Here is a 16,545-nt window from a genome sequence, read left to right as displayed (position 1 = left end):
CTTGTTTTTAATCCAGTAACTGCAGTACTGTTGCTCTCCCCAAAAATTGGAAATTCAAATTCTCATTTCACCAGTTAGAAGGAATACTACTGGGACCAGTCATTTGAGAGACACAAGTTGTGTTGCATTACATTGATGCATAGACGATGCACAATGAGTTAACTTTTCATATAATCATCATATACAGTACATACAGTATAAACTTCACATAATGTTAGTTTCATTACTCTATATATGTACTGTATTAATAAGACTGTTGAGTTAAAATAATGCAAGAAAAGCAAATTCAAACTATATTTTATTGCTGACAATGTGTTCTTTGTGTTCTTTGTGTTCACAGGAAATCTTGACAAGTTTGTACCTCTATTATTTCCTCTTGAATTGTTTTAGTTGTTGTATTTATTTGTTTTTCTCATGTGGACAGTCATTAGCTTGATGGCCTTCCCAAATGCAACAGAACATTTTGAAATGATATTTTTAATGTGTTCTGTAGTTTTTAACCCTCTTGTGGGACCATGAGGAATTCAACTGTGACTGTTTTGTAACTGAAACAAAAAATCTACCCTCCATATGTGACAGAGCAAAACATGAATACACAAAGTACAGTAGTTGGCACTTTCTGACTCCAGACTAAAATGGTGGACAGCTTCTATGTGTTGGTTTGTCTGTAAAGAGGACTGTTTTGGTGACAATGGCCATGGAGTTCCATTCCTTTTTGGTGCTCATTCAGTTTCATTCAGTTTCCTCTTCTGGTCAGCAGATGGTGCTATGTCCTCTGACTAGAATCATGAATATTAGAATATACGTATTTTTGTGATGTTGTCAATAGTTTAGCCTAGATGCTGGTAATTCATAGATGTTAATGTACAATTGATATACTAGGATTTGACACTTCAAGGTGTTATATTGGTCAGCTACACAGACAAAACACATGGCGAGCTTGAAACTATCTAGTTTTCATAATAATTTGCATAATTTAAACGCAAGTTACATGATTTAAAAATCAACGTTTCACGTTATTTGATGTGCAGTATTTATAATCCGAGACTCTAATCTTTGTTATCTTCTCTCTAACATAGGACTAGTACATGACGTACGTCACTGTCCTGATGGTTGGACCCATGATGGCTCTCGCTGTGTCGCCTTCTTTCACCATGAAAAGACTTGGCTGGATGCAGAGGTACCTGATGGAACAATAACGGTTACTCCTATCATGCATGGCAATGCATGATAGGAGATTGGTTTGGATTGACTATGTGATTATGTTGGTTGATCAAAACATTTCAGACAGAGGAGGATTATTTCTTTCTAGGCTTCTATTGTTAGTTAACAAAAAAATCCATTTACTATGTCTGCTAATTATTCATCAGAGGGAAACCTAAGGTTATTGGCCTATAGGCCGGTACATAATGTGCATGTATGTTACCACCTCAGGTCATGTTGTCTTGTGTCATGCTTGTCTCTATCCCATTCTCTGTGTTTGTCTCTCTCCTATTATTTGTTCATCCCCCTCTGTCCAACTCTTCCTTTCTCTCTGCATTTCTGTCTCATCCTACTCACTCCTTCTCTCTGTCATTTTATCTCTCGACCTCAATCCTTTTCTTTATATCTTTGCCTCTCCCCCATTAGAGCGCCTGCATTAACTATGGCGCGAATCTGGCCTCGATCCACAGTTTAGAGGAGCACAACTTCCTCAGAGGGGTGATTATCAGAGTGACTGGCTCCAATAAAAGAACCTGGATTGGGGGATTCGATGGGATGAAGGTGAGATATTTACCAATACACAGGATCTAAAGCAACTATGCCTTGTGCAATTAACAGTGAGCATCAAGGAGGAATAACTTCTTGTTACAGCGAGAAAGTGACTATATTTATAGCCTACAGACTTCATCTCCTAAGAGCCTTAATCAAAACATTCAAATCAAATGAATATATAATTCTATCAACAAGCAGTCAATGAGAAATTAACCATATGAAAACTATACAAATGGACACTATACAAAGAGTTTCATTCTTTAAAGAGTAACTAAACCCCAAACCCAAATCTGTGGTGAAGCCTGACACTTATTGGTGAAAAGTAGGGTGCTGCACTGGCAATCTTGGCTGGTTTTTGTGCCACAGATTTGGGTGGGGTTTAGTTACCATTTAATTCTTCTTAAATGGTATTTGCATTGTGTTTTGTGATGGGTCTTATTACTGTTTTCCTTGATATGTGCTTTTTTTATAATATGTTTTGCAATTTATTTGCACAATTGAGGCATTTGTTATTATATATTATTTAGACACTAATGAGAGCTGATAGGTTTGATGTGGACTTCTAAACTACCTAATGCCACTTATTCCCTACATGTAACCTAATGGCTGATCTGTATATACATGTTCAAACCCTTTGGGTTTGAAAAACGGTGACAAAAATAACTGAAACAGACAAATCAGTAATGTGTAAGTTTCTTCCTCCAGGAGGGAGTGTGGCAGTGGACTGATGGCTCCAAGTTTGACTACACACACTGGAATAAAGGAGAACCGAACAACTATAAAGTTGAAAACTGTGTGGAGATGAACTTCGGAGGTACAAAATGAGTATTCCTTGACTTACTATGATTTTTATTTGGAAGCAATTAGAAGACCTACAAATCACTTGTCAACAATACTGAAGATGGAAAAATTATATTTTCCTTTTATAATTGTAGGTGGGGTTTCCTTACATTTTGTTATTTATTGTCTTTTTTATTTTGTTTTTTAAGAAAAAAAGAAAGAGATAGGCTATATAATCTAGTGAAACAGTCTTGAAATACTTGGAGGCCTCTAAAGTGCTTAATATTTTGTTTTGCTGTGTTGTTTTCACCTCTGACTACAGGAAACCTTTGGAATGATTTGGCCTGTGGAGCCAAACTATCTTATGTGTGCGCCAAGGACATGTGATGCCTCCCCCACCACCATCATGTGTTGTCATAACTGCCATAACAATGTCACTTGCACCATGACGATGTCACTTCCACCATGATGATGTCAGGCCTTGTTACATATGTATGTCATAACCATGATACACATGTATGTCAACAGAATGAGTTTACTTGAAGCAGACTTTAGGGTTCAGCGCTTTGCTGAAAGGAACCTCTTTTCACCAATTGTTTGCACAGTTGACCTCATTCTTTTTTCACACCTATACATGTATAATCATCATCAATAAAAGATTAAGCATTATTGTCTGGTCCCAACTCTCACATTTTTGTCGTCCACAGTATTCATATTTGTTGCAGAAAACCCATAACAGAAAGAATGATGGAAGAATCTGATTTGAGACACAAATGCCAAAAGCCTGTTTGATAAAATATTTACATGAAAGTCAAATTGGATGAGCATAACACATTTCATATGCAAGGAAACTCAATGTGCTTTACATAAAAACAAAAAAAAGGCAAAATATACAAAAGTAGAGCTAACCCACTATAACAAAACAGCAACACTTTATTTGGATAGTTCAATGTTTATACTCAATTAAGTACATAAGTAAATCTTTTTCTATATGGCACTTTTTAAAACTGCTTCACAAAAACATACAAGAAAAACAAAAAAGCAACAAATACAAAATGAGCAGTACAAATAGAATAAAAACAAAACAAACAATGCAGACAATTTGAGTAGTACAGACAGAATGAAACAAAACAATAGAGCCGCAGGCGGCAATGACAGGGTCCAAGCACCTGATGACCTCTGGGGTAAATGAGTGATGTGGAAGTTTGATCCCATTGGCATGTTTGGTCTCTATGATCCTGATACATTTAGGAGAGAAATTATAATAAAATGGAAGTGAAGGGACTTCCATAGACTAAAATGTTTTAAAACTCATAAATTATACATGTCATCATTATGAGCATAGGGATGGTTGATCAGTATGCCATACTGAGCAATTAATGTGTAAGGCTATTTAAAGTTATATTGTTGCTGTAGCGCCACCTATGGGCCAAAACGCTCCATATTTTGTTGCCTAACCAGGAGTAAAGACCTGGTGATGTGTGTTGAATTTCATGAGTGTTGAAAATATGTGCCACGCCCTAAAATTGATTGGCCTATAGCGGCCAAACGATACGGAGTACCAAAAAATCTTTTGATAACTTTTAATCATGGGAGTCTACACATGATGCACACCAAATTTGGAGATGATTGCCTGTCTATGAGAAGTTAGTAGAAATAGGTTTTTGAGAAAATTCAACATGGCGGAAAATCTGATATGGCAGCAATGGGTGGGGCCTATCAAAACGATGCGGCTTCACCCAAGGAATACATTTTGTTTTCTATGATATATATTTACTGAGTTATGGCCATTTAATATTTTAGTGGCAGTCATCCGCTCACATGGCTTCTCATACCATTCATATGCTGACGACACCCAGCTCTTCTAATTGTTCCCGCCAGAAGACCCCACAGTCTCGGCACGGATATCGGCATGCCTCGCCGATATCTCGGCATGGATGAAGGAACGCCACCTTCAGCTTAACCTATCAAAGACTGAGCTCCTTGTCATCCCAGCCAGTCCCTCTGTACAACAACAGATCAGTATCCAGCTCGAATCAGCTCAGCTCATTCCCGCAAAGTCTGCCAGAAATTCGGGTGTCATGATTGATGACCAACTAACCTTTAAGGAGCATGTGGCTTCTGTTGCTCGGTCATGCCGATTTGCCCTGTCAGGAAGATTAGACCCTACCTGTCTGAACATGCAGCACAACTCCTAGTATGGGTGCTTGTAATATCACGCCCTGACTACTGCAACTCCTTACTGGCAGGGCTCCCGTACGCTCAAACCTCTGCAGATGATCCAGAACGCGGTGGTCTTCAACCAGCCCAAAAGAGCACATGTCACTCCGCTGTTCATATCCCTCCACTGGCTCCCAGTTGCTGCCCGGATCCATCTCTCAATGTTGCTACACTGCTGCCACTGCAGCTCTGCTCGCTGGTGTTGGTTAAGCTACCTCCACCTGCTTGATTCTGCTTATCGAACCACGCGTCTGCTCCCAACTATGTCATGTAGTTTATCATGTATGTAATTGCAATAACCAGAAACAAACTCTGCTGCACACCTTTCAAGGTTCAACGTTCTTTATTGTCACAAGCACAACAAAACAGCAAGATGCAGATAATTCTAGCTATGAAATTCTTGAGCCTAGAGCTACAACAATGTAAACAAAGTAAACAAATGTAGTATACAATGTAGTAATAAAATAGCAGTGCAAAATGGTAAAGTGCCCATCAGTAAGTATTACCAGAAGTAATACAAATATAAAGTGGCAGAGTATAATTACAGTATAAAATAGAATATATAAATAGGATAGAATAAAATATATGTACAATTTTCAAAATATATGGGCGTATGAATTGGAATGAAGATGAAATGCCATGTGTTTCATGTGTATACTGTATGTATTTTAGATAATTGCATACACGAGTCATCTGATAGGCCTACAGGAAATACCCTCAAGAGCTGAGCCATAATACCAAACACACATGTATTACTTTCCATTGACATAGTCAAACACAGGACATGAATGTTCTGTACTGAAGTGGTTTTGCACCAGAAAAAAGCATGAAACTGGCCTGAGGTTGATTTTGTCACTACAACTAAAACAATTTTAACTAGGTGACATACCCCTTTAGCAAACCCCTCAATATGCTTAGTCTAGATATTGTTTAACTTCTGAGGAACATCCTGCTAGTGTTGTTGTCCGTGTTAAAATACTAAACCATTAACCTAAACATAACTTTTAATTTTTTGTTGTCTAAAGTGTTATATTTATTGCACAAAATCTATATTAAATCAAACTGTATGAACTTAGCACATTTAATACGCAAGGAAACTCAATGTGCTTTACATAAAAAAAAAAGGCAATACATACAAATGTAGAGCAAACCCACCAGAAAAATAGGGTAACACTTTTTTTGGGTAGTCCAATGCTGATAATCAACTAAGTGGAGGGGGGTGTCACAAAGTCACGAAGACATGGTAAAGAGGTTTGCGACAGTGTCTTTTTCCTGAATCTCACACCAACTTGTTGACCTGTCTTCAAGGGGCAGGCAGTTCCACAGTTTTGGAGCCACGATATAAAAAGCATGGTCACCTCTTGTTTTAAAATGAGTCCATGGGACAACCAGGAGTTTGTGATTTGCAGATATAAGTCATCAATTGAAGTAGTCAGGAGTAGAGGAGTCAGTAGTTCAGAAATGTCTACATAGACACTGGAGCAAAATCTGAATGGCTTGTACAAGGGGGTGTGTTTTATAGTTGGTGACTGTGGGGAAATGGCATAGTAATATGATTCCATTTTTTTTTACTGTGATTACTTCACACCTCCAAGTACCAGAGTCACCATAAATATTAATAATTGCCACATCCTAGGAAAAGGAATTTACTGGAATTTACTACTCACCATTTTTGGGATGAGAGGACATTGGCATGAGAGGACTACTATAACTATAGATTTCCCTCTCCCATGTAATGCATCACAGGCTGTCGGCCAGGTTTGATAAATTCAACTTTTACTGTAGCTAGTTGGTAATATGCCATTACATCCTTGTTGTGAGGAGAGTCTTCAAGCTAAGAAGTTGTAAAGGCTCAATCGACTCAATTTGATGTCAAGAGCATATTTCTGACAGAACAGACGCAAGTCTTAAGTTTAAGTTTTCATCCAGTTTTATCATTAGCCAAATTAAAAAACAAAAATTGTTTCTACCAGGACAGAAAAACAAACCAGAGGTGCTGTTTCCGGGGTGTGAGTTTTCAAACTCTGCAGTAAACTGCTGCAAAAAATGGTTAAACCAATGATGTGAGTGTTCTGCGCTGAAATGGAGCATAGCATAACTTCAGGCAGGACATGGTAGTTGCGCACTCACAGTAACATCAGCTCATGCCAATTGACTCCTTGGCTCACAACAATCATCAACACGCTCATTTGACGGCCTGTTTAAACTCCATCTCTCAATGTTGCTACACTGCTCTCACTGCAGCTCTGCTCGCTGGTGTTGGTTAAGCTTCTTTACTGTTGACGGTGACCAGACGTCCCGGTTTGTCCGGGATTGTCCCGGTTTGTCCGGGATTGTCCCGGTTTCAAGATGGGTGTCCCGAGTCCCGACAAATATCTGTAAAACACTAAAATGTCCCGGTTTTCAACATTCAGTACCAAATTGTCCCGGTTTTCACCACAATTAAAAAAAAAAAAAATAGTATACTTGTTTTCTGCGCTTACATAGACGTTTACGCTCTGTCCCGCTCATTATCACCTAACCCAATCAAAAAACATAAACAATGCACCACACGTCTGAATTCAACACTGATTTGTCTGTATGTGTGTCAATCAATCAGTTTGTCGTTGTCAAGGCTGTTGCTAGCCTATGACGCTTGTGGCTCTGTCTGACAGAATCTGTCAGTACGCTAACAGTTAGCTGTCATGCCGAAGAGAAAGTCGGTCTTTTCTAAAGACCTCCGTTTTCAAATAAACTATGTTTTGGTGGGTTTTTTGGAGACAAAACATCATTTTTGGTTTGCTGAGGCAGTTACTAGGTGTGGTAAGCGCTGAAATAATTGTCCCCCATCCTGATGAAAACGCCTATGGTGCGTGCATAAGCGCATACATGTGCGCATGCATGAAAGTGCGTTACACTTAAGGGTCCCGGTTTGGGGGTTTGAAAATGTGGTCACCCTATTATTGTCACAAGCATAACAAAACAGCAAGATGCAGATAATTCTAGCTATGAAATTCTTGAGCCTCAAGCTACAACAATGTAAACAAATGTAGTATACAATGTAGTAATAAAATAGCAGTGCAAAATGGTAAAGTGCCCATCAGTAAGTATTACCAGAAGTAATACAAATATAAAGTGACAGAGTATAATTACAGTATCAAATAGAATATATAAATAGGGTAGAATAAAATATATGTACAATTTTCAAAATATATGGGCGTATGAAATGGAATGAAGATGAAATGCCATGTGTTTCATGTGTATACTGTATGTATTTTAGATTATTGCATACACGAGTCATCTGATAGGCCTACAGGAAATACCCTCAAGAGCTGAGCCATAATATCAAACACACATGTATTACTTTCCATTGACATAGTCAAACACAGGACATGAATGTTCTGTACTGAAGTGGTTTTGTACCAGAAAAAAGCATGAAACTGGCCTGAGGTTGATTTTGTCACTACAACTAAAACAATTTTAACTAGGTGACATACCCCTTTAGCAAACCCCTCAATATGCTTAGTCTAGACATTGTTTAACTTCTGAGGAACATCCTGCTAGTGTTGTTCCTGAGGCAAAGCACCCAGAGAAGGTATATAAAGACTGTGTTTCCTTTTCCAAGACAACCTGCTACCTGTTGCTGCAAATCCAACCTCATCGTATCAACTGTCATCAGAACAAAGGTAAGATCTTTTTGAAGGTATACTCACCTGGCATCATAACATCAACTATTTTTATGCATCGCTACAGTAAAGATTCTTGATCTTTAGCCTGATTTCGGCTGATTATTGATTTTTAGCCTATAGTCAGTGTTCACTTCAAATTCAACTAAAATCTACTTTTATGTCATTCCATACTGCATTGAGCTCATTGCTCATTAATAGCAGCACACAGTAGCAGAAGTTGATGCTTTGATAAAAGAGCTTCGCTTCATTATTTGTACTTCCCTCTCAGTCAAGTGGAATAGTCCACTATAGCCTGACTGAGTAAAGGGGTGGCCATAACTGAGGATTGAAATGATTCTTATTGTAATAAAAAAGAGAGGAGTTATTTAATATGTACATTTCTAATTTTAACTTGATAAAAGAATAAGTTTATATTAATTCTATTCTTGTTTTTTGCGGGGCCCTCTGGCTGCCAGGGTCTGAGGCAGTCACCTACCTTTACTTAATGATAAGACTGCCCCTGCTCTTATCCAGAGCGACTTATGAGTGCAACGGTAGAATACTCTTAAATTCCTCAATCACAACGAGGACAAAGGTTAGGACCACAGTGTCCGTAACTTTCCTGTGATCATAGTAAAGTCATGGAGTGCAGTGCTAGGAAAAGAAATAGAAAAAGAACTAAGAGAGGACAGACAGGATTTTTTGAGAGAAGTTAGAGCGAGTACATTGAAAAAAGAAACCACGCGTGAATATCTTGGACATTTTCTTTTAGGAAAATACACAATGACCAACTAAAAGTTGAATTCCTAAAAGTGAAATTCCCCTTTAACTCATTCAAGTTCAAATACATTCATTGTAAGTTGTTCTGGATAAGACCGTGTATATACAATATATTTATCTTGCCGAAAATATCTTTCCACAGATGGCATCAGTTTTTCATTTTGTTATGCTCCTCTGTTTGACCAGCGGATTGGTTATGGGAGATAATGTAAGTGAAATCTACACAAATATTGTGATTTTTAACATTGTTTAAATTTTTTATATAATTGGTCCCATAAAGGCCTCCCTGACAAAATGTCATATTTTTAATATTACTAAAATTACATTAAAAGCAAAATAAATACTATTTCCATTTCTATATACTATTTCTCTTTTTTGTGGCACTTGCACAGTATTTACTCTCAAAGTTTTGTCTTCTCCAGTAACCACTAGTGCAGTAAAAAAATGGTGAATGAAATATATCTGGTTCATGACACACCATAAATACCTAAAACTGCTGATGTTGAGAGTCCTTGTTTTTAATCCAGTAACTGCAGTACTGTTGCTCTCCCCAAAAATTGGAAATTCAAATTCTCATTTCACCAGTTAGAAGGAATACTACTGGGACCAGTCATTTGAGAGACACAAGTTGTGTTGCATTACATTGATGCATAGACGATGCACAATGAGTTAACTTTTCATATAATCATCATATACAGTACATACAGTATAAACTTCACATAATGTTAGTTTCATTACTCTATATATGTACTGTATTAATAAGACTGTTGAGTTAAAATAATGCAAGAAAAGCAAATTCAAACTATATTTTATTGCTGACAATGTGTTCTTTGTGTTCTTTGTGTTCACAGGAAATCTTGACAAGTTTGTACCTCTATTATTTCCTCTTGAATTGTTTTAGTTGTTGTATTTATTTGTTTTTCTCATGTGGACAGTCATTAGCTTGATGGCCTTCCCAAATGCAACAGAACATTTTGAAATGATATTTTTAATGTGTTCTGTAGTTTTTAACCCTCTTGTGGGACCATGAGGAATTCAACTGTGACTGTTTTGTAACTGAAACAAAAAATCTACCCTCCATATGTGACAGAGCAAAACATGAATACACAAAGTACAGTAGTTGGCACTTTCTGACTCCAGACTAAAATGGTGGACAGCTTCTATGTGTTGGTTTGTCTGTAAAGAGGACTGTTTTGGTGACAATGGCCATGGAGTTCCATTCCTTTTTGGTGCTCATTCAGTTTCATTCAGTTTCCTCTTCTGGTCAGCAGATGGTGCTATGTCCTCTGACTAGAATCATGAATATTAGAATATACGTATTTTTGTGATGTTGTCAATAGTTTAGCCTAGATGCTGGTAATTCATAGATGTTAATGTACAATTGATATACTAGGATTTGACACTTCAAGGTGTTATATTGGTCAGCTACACAGACAAAACACGTGGCGAGCTTGAAACTATCTAGTTTTCACGTTTCATAATAATTTGCATAATTTAAACGCAAGTTACATTATTTAAAAATCAACGTTTCACGTTATTTGATGTGCAGTATTTATAATCCGAGACTCTAATCTTTGTTATCTTCTTTCTAACATAGGACTAGTACATGACGTACGTCACTGTCCTGATGGTTGGACCCATGATGGCTCTCGCTGTGTCGCCTTCTTTCACCATGAAAAGACTTGGCTGGATGCAGAGGTACCTGATGGAACAATAACGGTTACTCCTATCATGCATGGCAATGCATGATACGTTGGTTTGGATTGACTATGTGATTATGTTGGTTGATCAAAACATTTCAGACAGAGGAGGATTATTTCTTTCTAGGCTTCTATTGTTAGTTTAAAAAAAAATCCATTTACTATGTCTGCTAATTGTTCATCAGAGGGAAACCTAAGGTTATTGGCCTATAGGCCGGTACATAATGTGCATGTATGTTACCAACTCAGGTCATGTTGTCTTGTGTCATGCTTGTCTCTATCCCATTCTCTGTGTTTGTCTCTCTCCTATTATTTGTTCATCCCCCTCTGTCCAACTCTTCCTTTCTCTCTGTATTTTTGTCTCATCCTACTCACTCCTTCTCTCTGTCATTTTATCTCTCGACCTCAATCCTTTTCTTTATATCTTTGCCTCTCCCACATTAGAGCACCTGCATTAACTATGGCGCGAATCTGGCCTCGATCCACAGTTTAGAGGAGCACAACTTCCTCAGAGGGGTGATTGTCAGAGTGACTGGCTCCAATAAAAGAACCTGGATTGGGGGATTCGATGGGATGAAGGTGAGATATTTACCAATACACAGGATCTAAAGCAACTATGCCTTGTGCAATTAACAGTGAGCATCAAGGAGGAATAACTTCTTGTTACAGCGAGAAAGTGACTATATTTATAGCCTACAGACTTCATCTCCTAAGAGCCTTAATCAAAACATTCAAATCAAATGAATATATAATTCTATCAACAAGCAGTCAATGAGAAATTAACCATATGAAAACTATACAAATGGACACTATACAAAGAGTTTCATTCTTTAAAGAGTAACTAAACCCCAAACCCAAATCTGTGGTGAAGCCTGACTTATTGGTGAAAAGTAGGGTGCTGCACTGGCAATCTTGGCTGGTTTTTGTGCCACAGATTTGGGTGGGGTTTAGTTACCATTCAGTTCTTCTTAAATGGTATTTGCATTGTGTTTTGTGTTGTGCTTTTTTATAATATGTTTTGCAATTTATTTGCACAATTGAGGCATTTGTTATTATATATTATTTAGACACTAATGAGAGCTGATAGGTTTGATGTGGACTTCTAAACTACCTAATGCCACTTATTCCCTACATATAACCTAATGGCTGATCTGTATATACATGTTCAAACCCTTTGGGTTTGAAAAACGGTGACAAAAATAACTGAAACAGACAAATCAGTAATGTGTAAGTTTCTTCCTCCAGGAGGGAGTGTGGCAGTGGACTGATGGCTCCAAGTTTGACTACACACACTGGAATAAAGGAGAACCGAACAACCTTAAAACTGAAAACTGTGTGGAGATGAACTTCAGAGGTACAAAATGATTATTCCTTGACTTACTATGATTTTTATTTGGAAGCAATGAGAAGACCTACAAATCACTTCTCAACAATACTAAAGATGGAAAAATTATATTTTCCTTTTATAACTGTAGGTGGGGTTTCCTTACATTTTGTTATTTATTGTCTTTTTTTATTTTGTTTTGTTTTTTAAGAAAAAAATATATATAATCTTCTTGAAATACTTGGAGGCCTCTAAAGTGCTTAATATTTTGTTTTGCTGTGTTGTTTTCACCTCTGACTACAGGAAACCTTTGGAATGATTTACCCTGCGGACTCAAACTATCTTTTGTGTGCGCCAAGGACATGTGATGCCTCCCCCACCACCATCATGTGTTGTCATAACTGCCATAACAATGTCACTTGCACCATGACGATGTCACTTCCACCATGATGATGTCAGGCCTTGTTACATATGTATGTCATAACCATGATACACATGTATGTCAACAGAATGAGTTTACTTGAAGCAGACTTTAGGGTTCAGTGCTTTGCTGAAAGGAACCTCTTTTCACCAATTGTTTGCACAGTTGACCTCATTCTTTTTTCACACCTATACATGTATAATCATCATCAATAAAAGATTAAGCATTATTGTCTGGTCCCAACTCTCACATTTTTGTCGTCTATAGTATTCATATTTGTTGCAGAAAACCCATAACAGAAAGAATGATGGAAGAATCTGATTTGAGACACAAATGCCAAAAGCCTGTTTGATAAAATATTTACATGAAAGTCAAATTGGATGAGCATAACACATTTCATATGCAAGGAAACTCAGTGTGCTTTACATAAAAACAAAAAAAAGGCAAAATATACAAAAGTAGAGCTAACCCACTATAACAAAACAGCAACACTTTATTTGGATAGTTCAATGTTTATACTCAATTAAGTACATAAGTAAATCTTTTTCTATATGGCACTTTTTAAAACCACTTACGTGCTTCACAAAAACATACAAGAAAAACAAAAAAACAAAAATCTGAGCAGTACAGACAGAATGAAACAAAACAATAGAGCCGCAGGCGGCAATGACAGGGTCCAAGCACCTGATGACCTCTGGGGTAAATGAGTGATGTGGAAGTTTGATCCCATTGGCATGTTTGGTCTCTATGATCCTGATACATTTAGGAGAGAAATTATAATAAAATGGAAGTGAAGGGACTTCCATAGACTAACATGTTTTAAAACTCATAAATTATACATGTCATCATTATGATCATAGGGATGGTTGATCAGTATGCCATACTGAGCAATTAATGTGTAAGGTTATTTAAAGTTATATTGTTGCTGTAGCGCCACCTATGGGCCAAAACGCTCCATATTGTGTTGCCTAACCAGGGGTGAATAGCTGATGATGTGTGTTGAATTTCATGAGTGTTGGACTTTGCGTGTTTGAGTTATCGCACATGTTGTCAAATATATGCCAAGCCCTAAAACTGATTGGTCTATAGCGGCCTTAAGATATGAAGTACCAAAAGTCTTTTGATAACTTTTAAGAGTCCAGATATGATGCACACCAAATTTGGAGATGATTGTCTCAACGGTCTAGGAGAAGTTCTCAAAAATAGGTTTTTGAGAAAATTCAACATGGCGGAAAATCTGATATGGCGGCAATGGATGGGGCCTATCAAAATGATGTGGCTTCACTCAAGGAATATGGGGGAAAAAATGTGTTTCTATATGTTTCATGTATAGTTACTGAGTTATTAGGCATTTATAGGCAATAGGCATTTAAAATTTTAAATGGAGCTGTAGCGCCCCATATGGGCAAAATTATAGCGAATTTTGCATCGTACTTCAGAGTAGATACCTGCACAAGTGTACCAAATTTGGTGAAGATAGCACAATGCGTTCATGAGAATTTTTGTAAAATAGACCCCACCCACAACCTTTGACTAAACTTTGGATCAAAAATCAAGGGGGCGTCCAGAGATGATGCACACCAAATTTGAAGATGATTGCCTCAACGGTCTAGGACGAGTTCGCAAAAATAGGTTTTCCAGAAAATTCAACATGGTGGAAAATCTAGTCATACAGTTCAGAAGTTATGGACCAAAATGTAAAATTGGTTGTCATAACGCCACCATCAGGGCGAATGGTGTAATTTGTTGCCTGAGTAGTAGGTGAGATTTCCAACCTATGTGGAAAGTTTGGCTGCTGTGGGTCTTACGGTTTCTGAGATCCAGATACTTTCAGGGAAGAAGCAGAAGAAAAATAAAAAATACAGCCGCAAGTGGCAGTGAAAGGGGTTCAAGCTTTTACTGACTGGTACTAATATCGAAAAAAAAAAAAAAGTGTTTTCTGAGGACATAGTCCAAATATATCCCTCAATATCTGCCAAGTTTTGTGATAATTGAACCAAGGGGTGTGGAGTTATGGCCATTTTTGTGTTGCTGTTTTTTTCCGCATTTGTGGCACTCCCTTCAGGCTGAATTGCACAAAATTCGGTACACATGTTTGAAATGTAGTCCTTTGTTCTCAATTTGTGGTCCTTTTAAATATCCATCCTATAGACCAAATCAGAATGTTTGTAAACAATCAGACTGGCTAAACTTCTGGGTGGATAACTCGCTCCTGTCGGCAGCGGAAGTCGTTCACTTTAAGGGGTGGTAAATACGAGTCAACTAGACAAAACATTAGCGATAATGCTGAAATCGGGTTGTTTGGGGCTGTAATGCCAAATATAGTTTGATACATAATGGATTAGGATTAGAATTTTTCCATTTTAAACCAACCTAATGGAATCGGTGGATACAGAGATTAGTTTAGAGTCTGCATCTACAGAACTGGGGACAGGCTGGCAGCCAACCACTCATGAACAGGTTTGTGGCAGGCATTTCTAGCACAGCAGTAGCCCCGTTGTGACTGGCACTACACTGTGTGGGTGCCAGTCCCAAGGCAAAACCGTTAAAATAAAATACAATAAAATAAAATAAAATCTTTCACCTCCACATGTAGGCAAGGTTTCCTGACCGAAATTCCTGACCAACATGATAAGCTTTCTGAAATCCTTGAGCCCTTTTCTGTTACACGAGTAAAACATATTGTCAAAGTGCCACAAATATTTTGTCCGCACAGTTTTTAATGGAACGTGGTTCTAGCACAGCACAAGTAGTACAACACATGCAGTGGTTTGTGATCTGGCTTTGCTATCATACCCTGCTTTACAGTCAAGATAAAGAACAGTCCACAGTTTCTACTATAAAGCAAAACACTAAAGAATTACTGGTTTGAGGTTGCTTTGTTAGATCAGCACTTGAATTTGAACTTTTTAAGCATTTCTAAAAATGCTGGTAAAATATAGTAGTTTGCGGACACATTCTTAAATAGGCTATATATTTAGGTTATATTATTAGGTTATAGACTAACAACTATCAACAGCAACAACATCAGGAACGTCTCGTTTTCAGTAGACAATCAGAACTACACAATGTCTGTATTTCTAATCACAAGAGTGTAAAAAAATGTTCTTACTTTGGTTACATAACACAAAAAATACTGTAGTGCCAATGCAGTACCACCAACGTTATCCACCCGGAAGTAAGTTCTTTGTTGTGGTGACATCATGCTGATATGGTCTATAGTGCAAATACACAGATTGAAAAACTCAGATACACATTAGCAGGATAAGATACATATAATTCTACAAGGTGCACAGAAGGGTGTGGGGCTACACCAAAGAGCACAGTGTGAAAAAACAACAAAGGTCTACATGACTGAAAGCTTGGTTTAATAAAGAAACTTGCATGGAGTGCAAATGTTTTGTGTGTAAAATGGAATTTCCCTTGCCTTTTTGATTATAAAGGAGTTGGATGTGCTATCTAAACATTGTGAAAGTATCGGTAACTCTTTGTTTTACAGCCCGCTAATTACGGTGTAACTAGTTTGTAATTATGGGGTACTAATAAAATAACAATGCTGTAGTCACAGGGTAACAAAACAAGAAAAGAATTAAGGAATTAACAAGGAAGGAGCAAGGAATTAAGGGGTAACAACTTTGTAATTATGAGAGATTTATAAGGTCGTTATGGTGTAACTATTTTCGTAATTAAAACTACTTAAAAAATAATTATATCGTACAGTAATGTAATTATGGGGAAAAAACAAATGTTATTGGTCCTTGTTCCCTGTAGTTATGGAGTAAGTACAAGGTATATAAAATAATTAAAATACAATAAAAGAAAACAATCAATTCAAACAAGTATATAAGTACAGTTAATGAAAGATACAAGATACAAAAAACAATCAATTCAAACAAGTATGTATGTACGGATAATAAA

General features: G+C 37.3%; 2 protein-coding genes across 2 annotated transcripts; both read left to right on the top strand.

Moving 5' to 3' along the window:
* Positions 1-1,088: 1,088 nt before the first annotated feature.
* On the top strand, positions 1,089-2,922 carry LOC139658805 (galactose-specific lectin nattectin-like). Its single transcript, XM_071536974.1, has 4 exons — positions 1,089-1,112; positions 1,630-1,764; positions 2,461-2,569; positions 2,858-2,922. The coding sequence occupies exons 1-4, from the start codon at positions 1,089-1,091 to the stop codon at positions 2,920-2,922; spliced, it is 333 nt and encodes a 110-aa protein (XP_071393075.1).
* A 6,402-nt stretch (positions 2,923-9,324) lies between these two features.
* LOC139658804 (galactose-specific lectin nattectin-like) lies at positions 9,325-12,574 on the top strand. The gene is made up of 6 exons (XM_071536973.1): positions 9,325-9,390; positions 10,034-10,046; positions 10,780-10,880; positions 11,327-11,461; positions 12,128-12,236; positions 12,510-12,574. Exons 1-6 carry the CDS (start codon positions 9,325-9,327, stop codon positions 12,572-12,574), a joined length of 489 nt encoding a protein of 162 aa, XP_071393074.1.
* Positions 12,575-16,545: the final 3,971 nt, after the last annotated feature.

This window comes from Centroberyx affinis, unplaced genomic scaffold (genome assembly GCF_046629955.1).
Source record: "Centroberyx affinis isolate AG114_WGS23_722 - 3 ecotype Tasmania unplaced genomic scaffold, CSIRO-AGI_Caff_v1 ptg002973l_1, whole genome shotgun sequence".
Lineage (NCBI taxonomy): Eukaryota > Metazoa > Chordata > Actinopteri > Beryciformes > Berycidae > Centroberyx > Centroberyx affinis.
Note: the sequence above shows the minus strand (reverse complement) of the source record. Positions and strands in the feature narration are given on the sequence as shown.

What these genes read in the sequence shown, in the direction of transcription:
- LOC139658805 (XM_071536974.1), top strand. Translation starts at nt 1,089, where the DNA reads ATGACGTACGTCACTGTCCTGATG. An exon ending in CGTACGTCACTGTCCTGATG is followed by an intron (nt 1,113 to 1,629) that starts GTTGGACCCATG and finishes CTCCCCCATTAG; the next exon opens with AGCGCCTGCATTAACTATGG. An exon ending in GGGGATTCGATGGGATGAAG is followed by an intron (nt 1,765 to 2,460) that starts GTGAGATATTTA and finishes TTCTTCCTCCAG; the next exon opens with GAGGGAGTGTGGCAGTGGAC.
- LOC139658804 (XM_071536973.1), top strand. Translation starts at nt 9,325, where the DNA reads ATGGCATCAGTTTTTCATTTTGTTATGCTCCTCTGTTTGACCAGCGGA. An exon ending in GGGGATTCGATGGGATGAAG is followed by an intron (nt 11,462 to 12,127) that starts GTGAGATATTTA and finishes TTCTTCCTCCAG; the next exon opens with GAGGGAGTGTGGCAGTGGAC. An exon ending in TGTGGAGATGAACTTCAGAG is followed by an intron (nt 12,237 to 12,509) that starts GTACAAAATGAT and finishes CTCTGACTACAG; the next exon opens with GAAACCTTTGGAATGATTTA.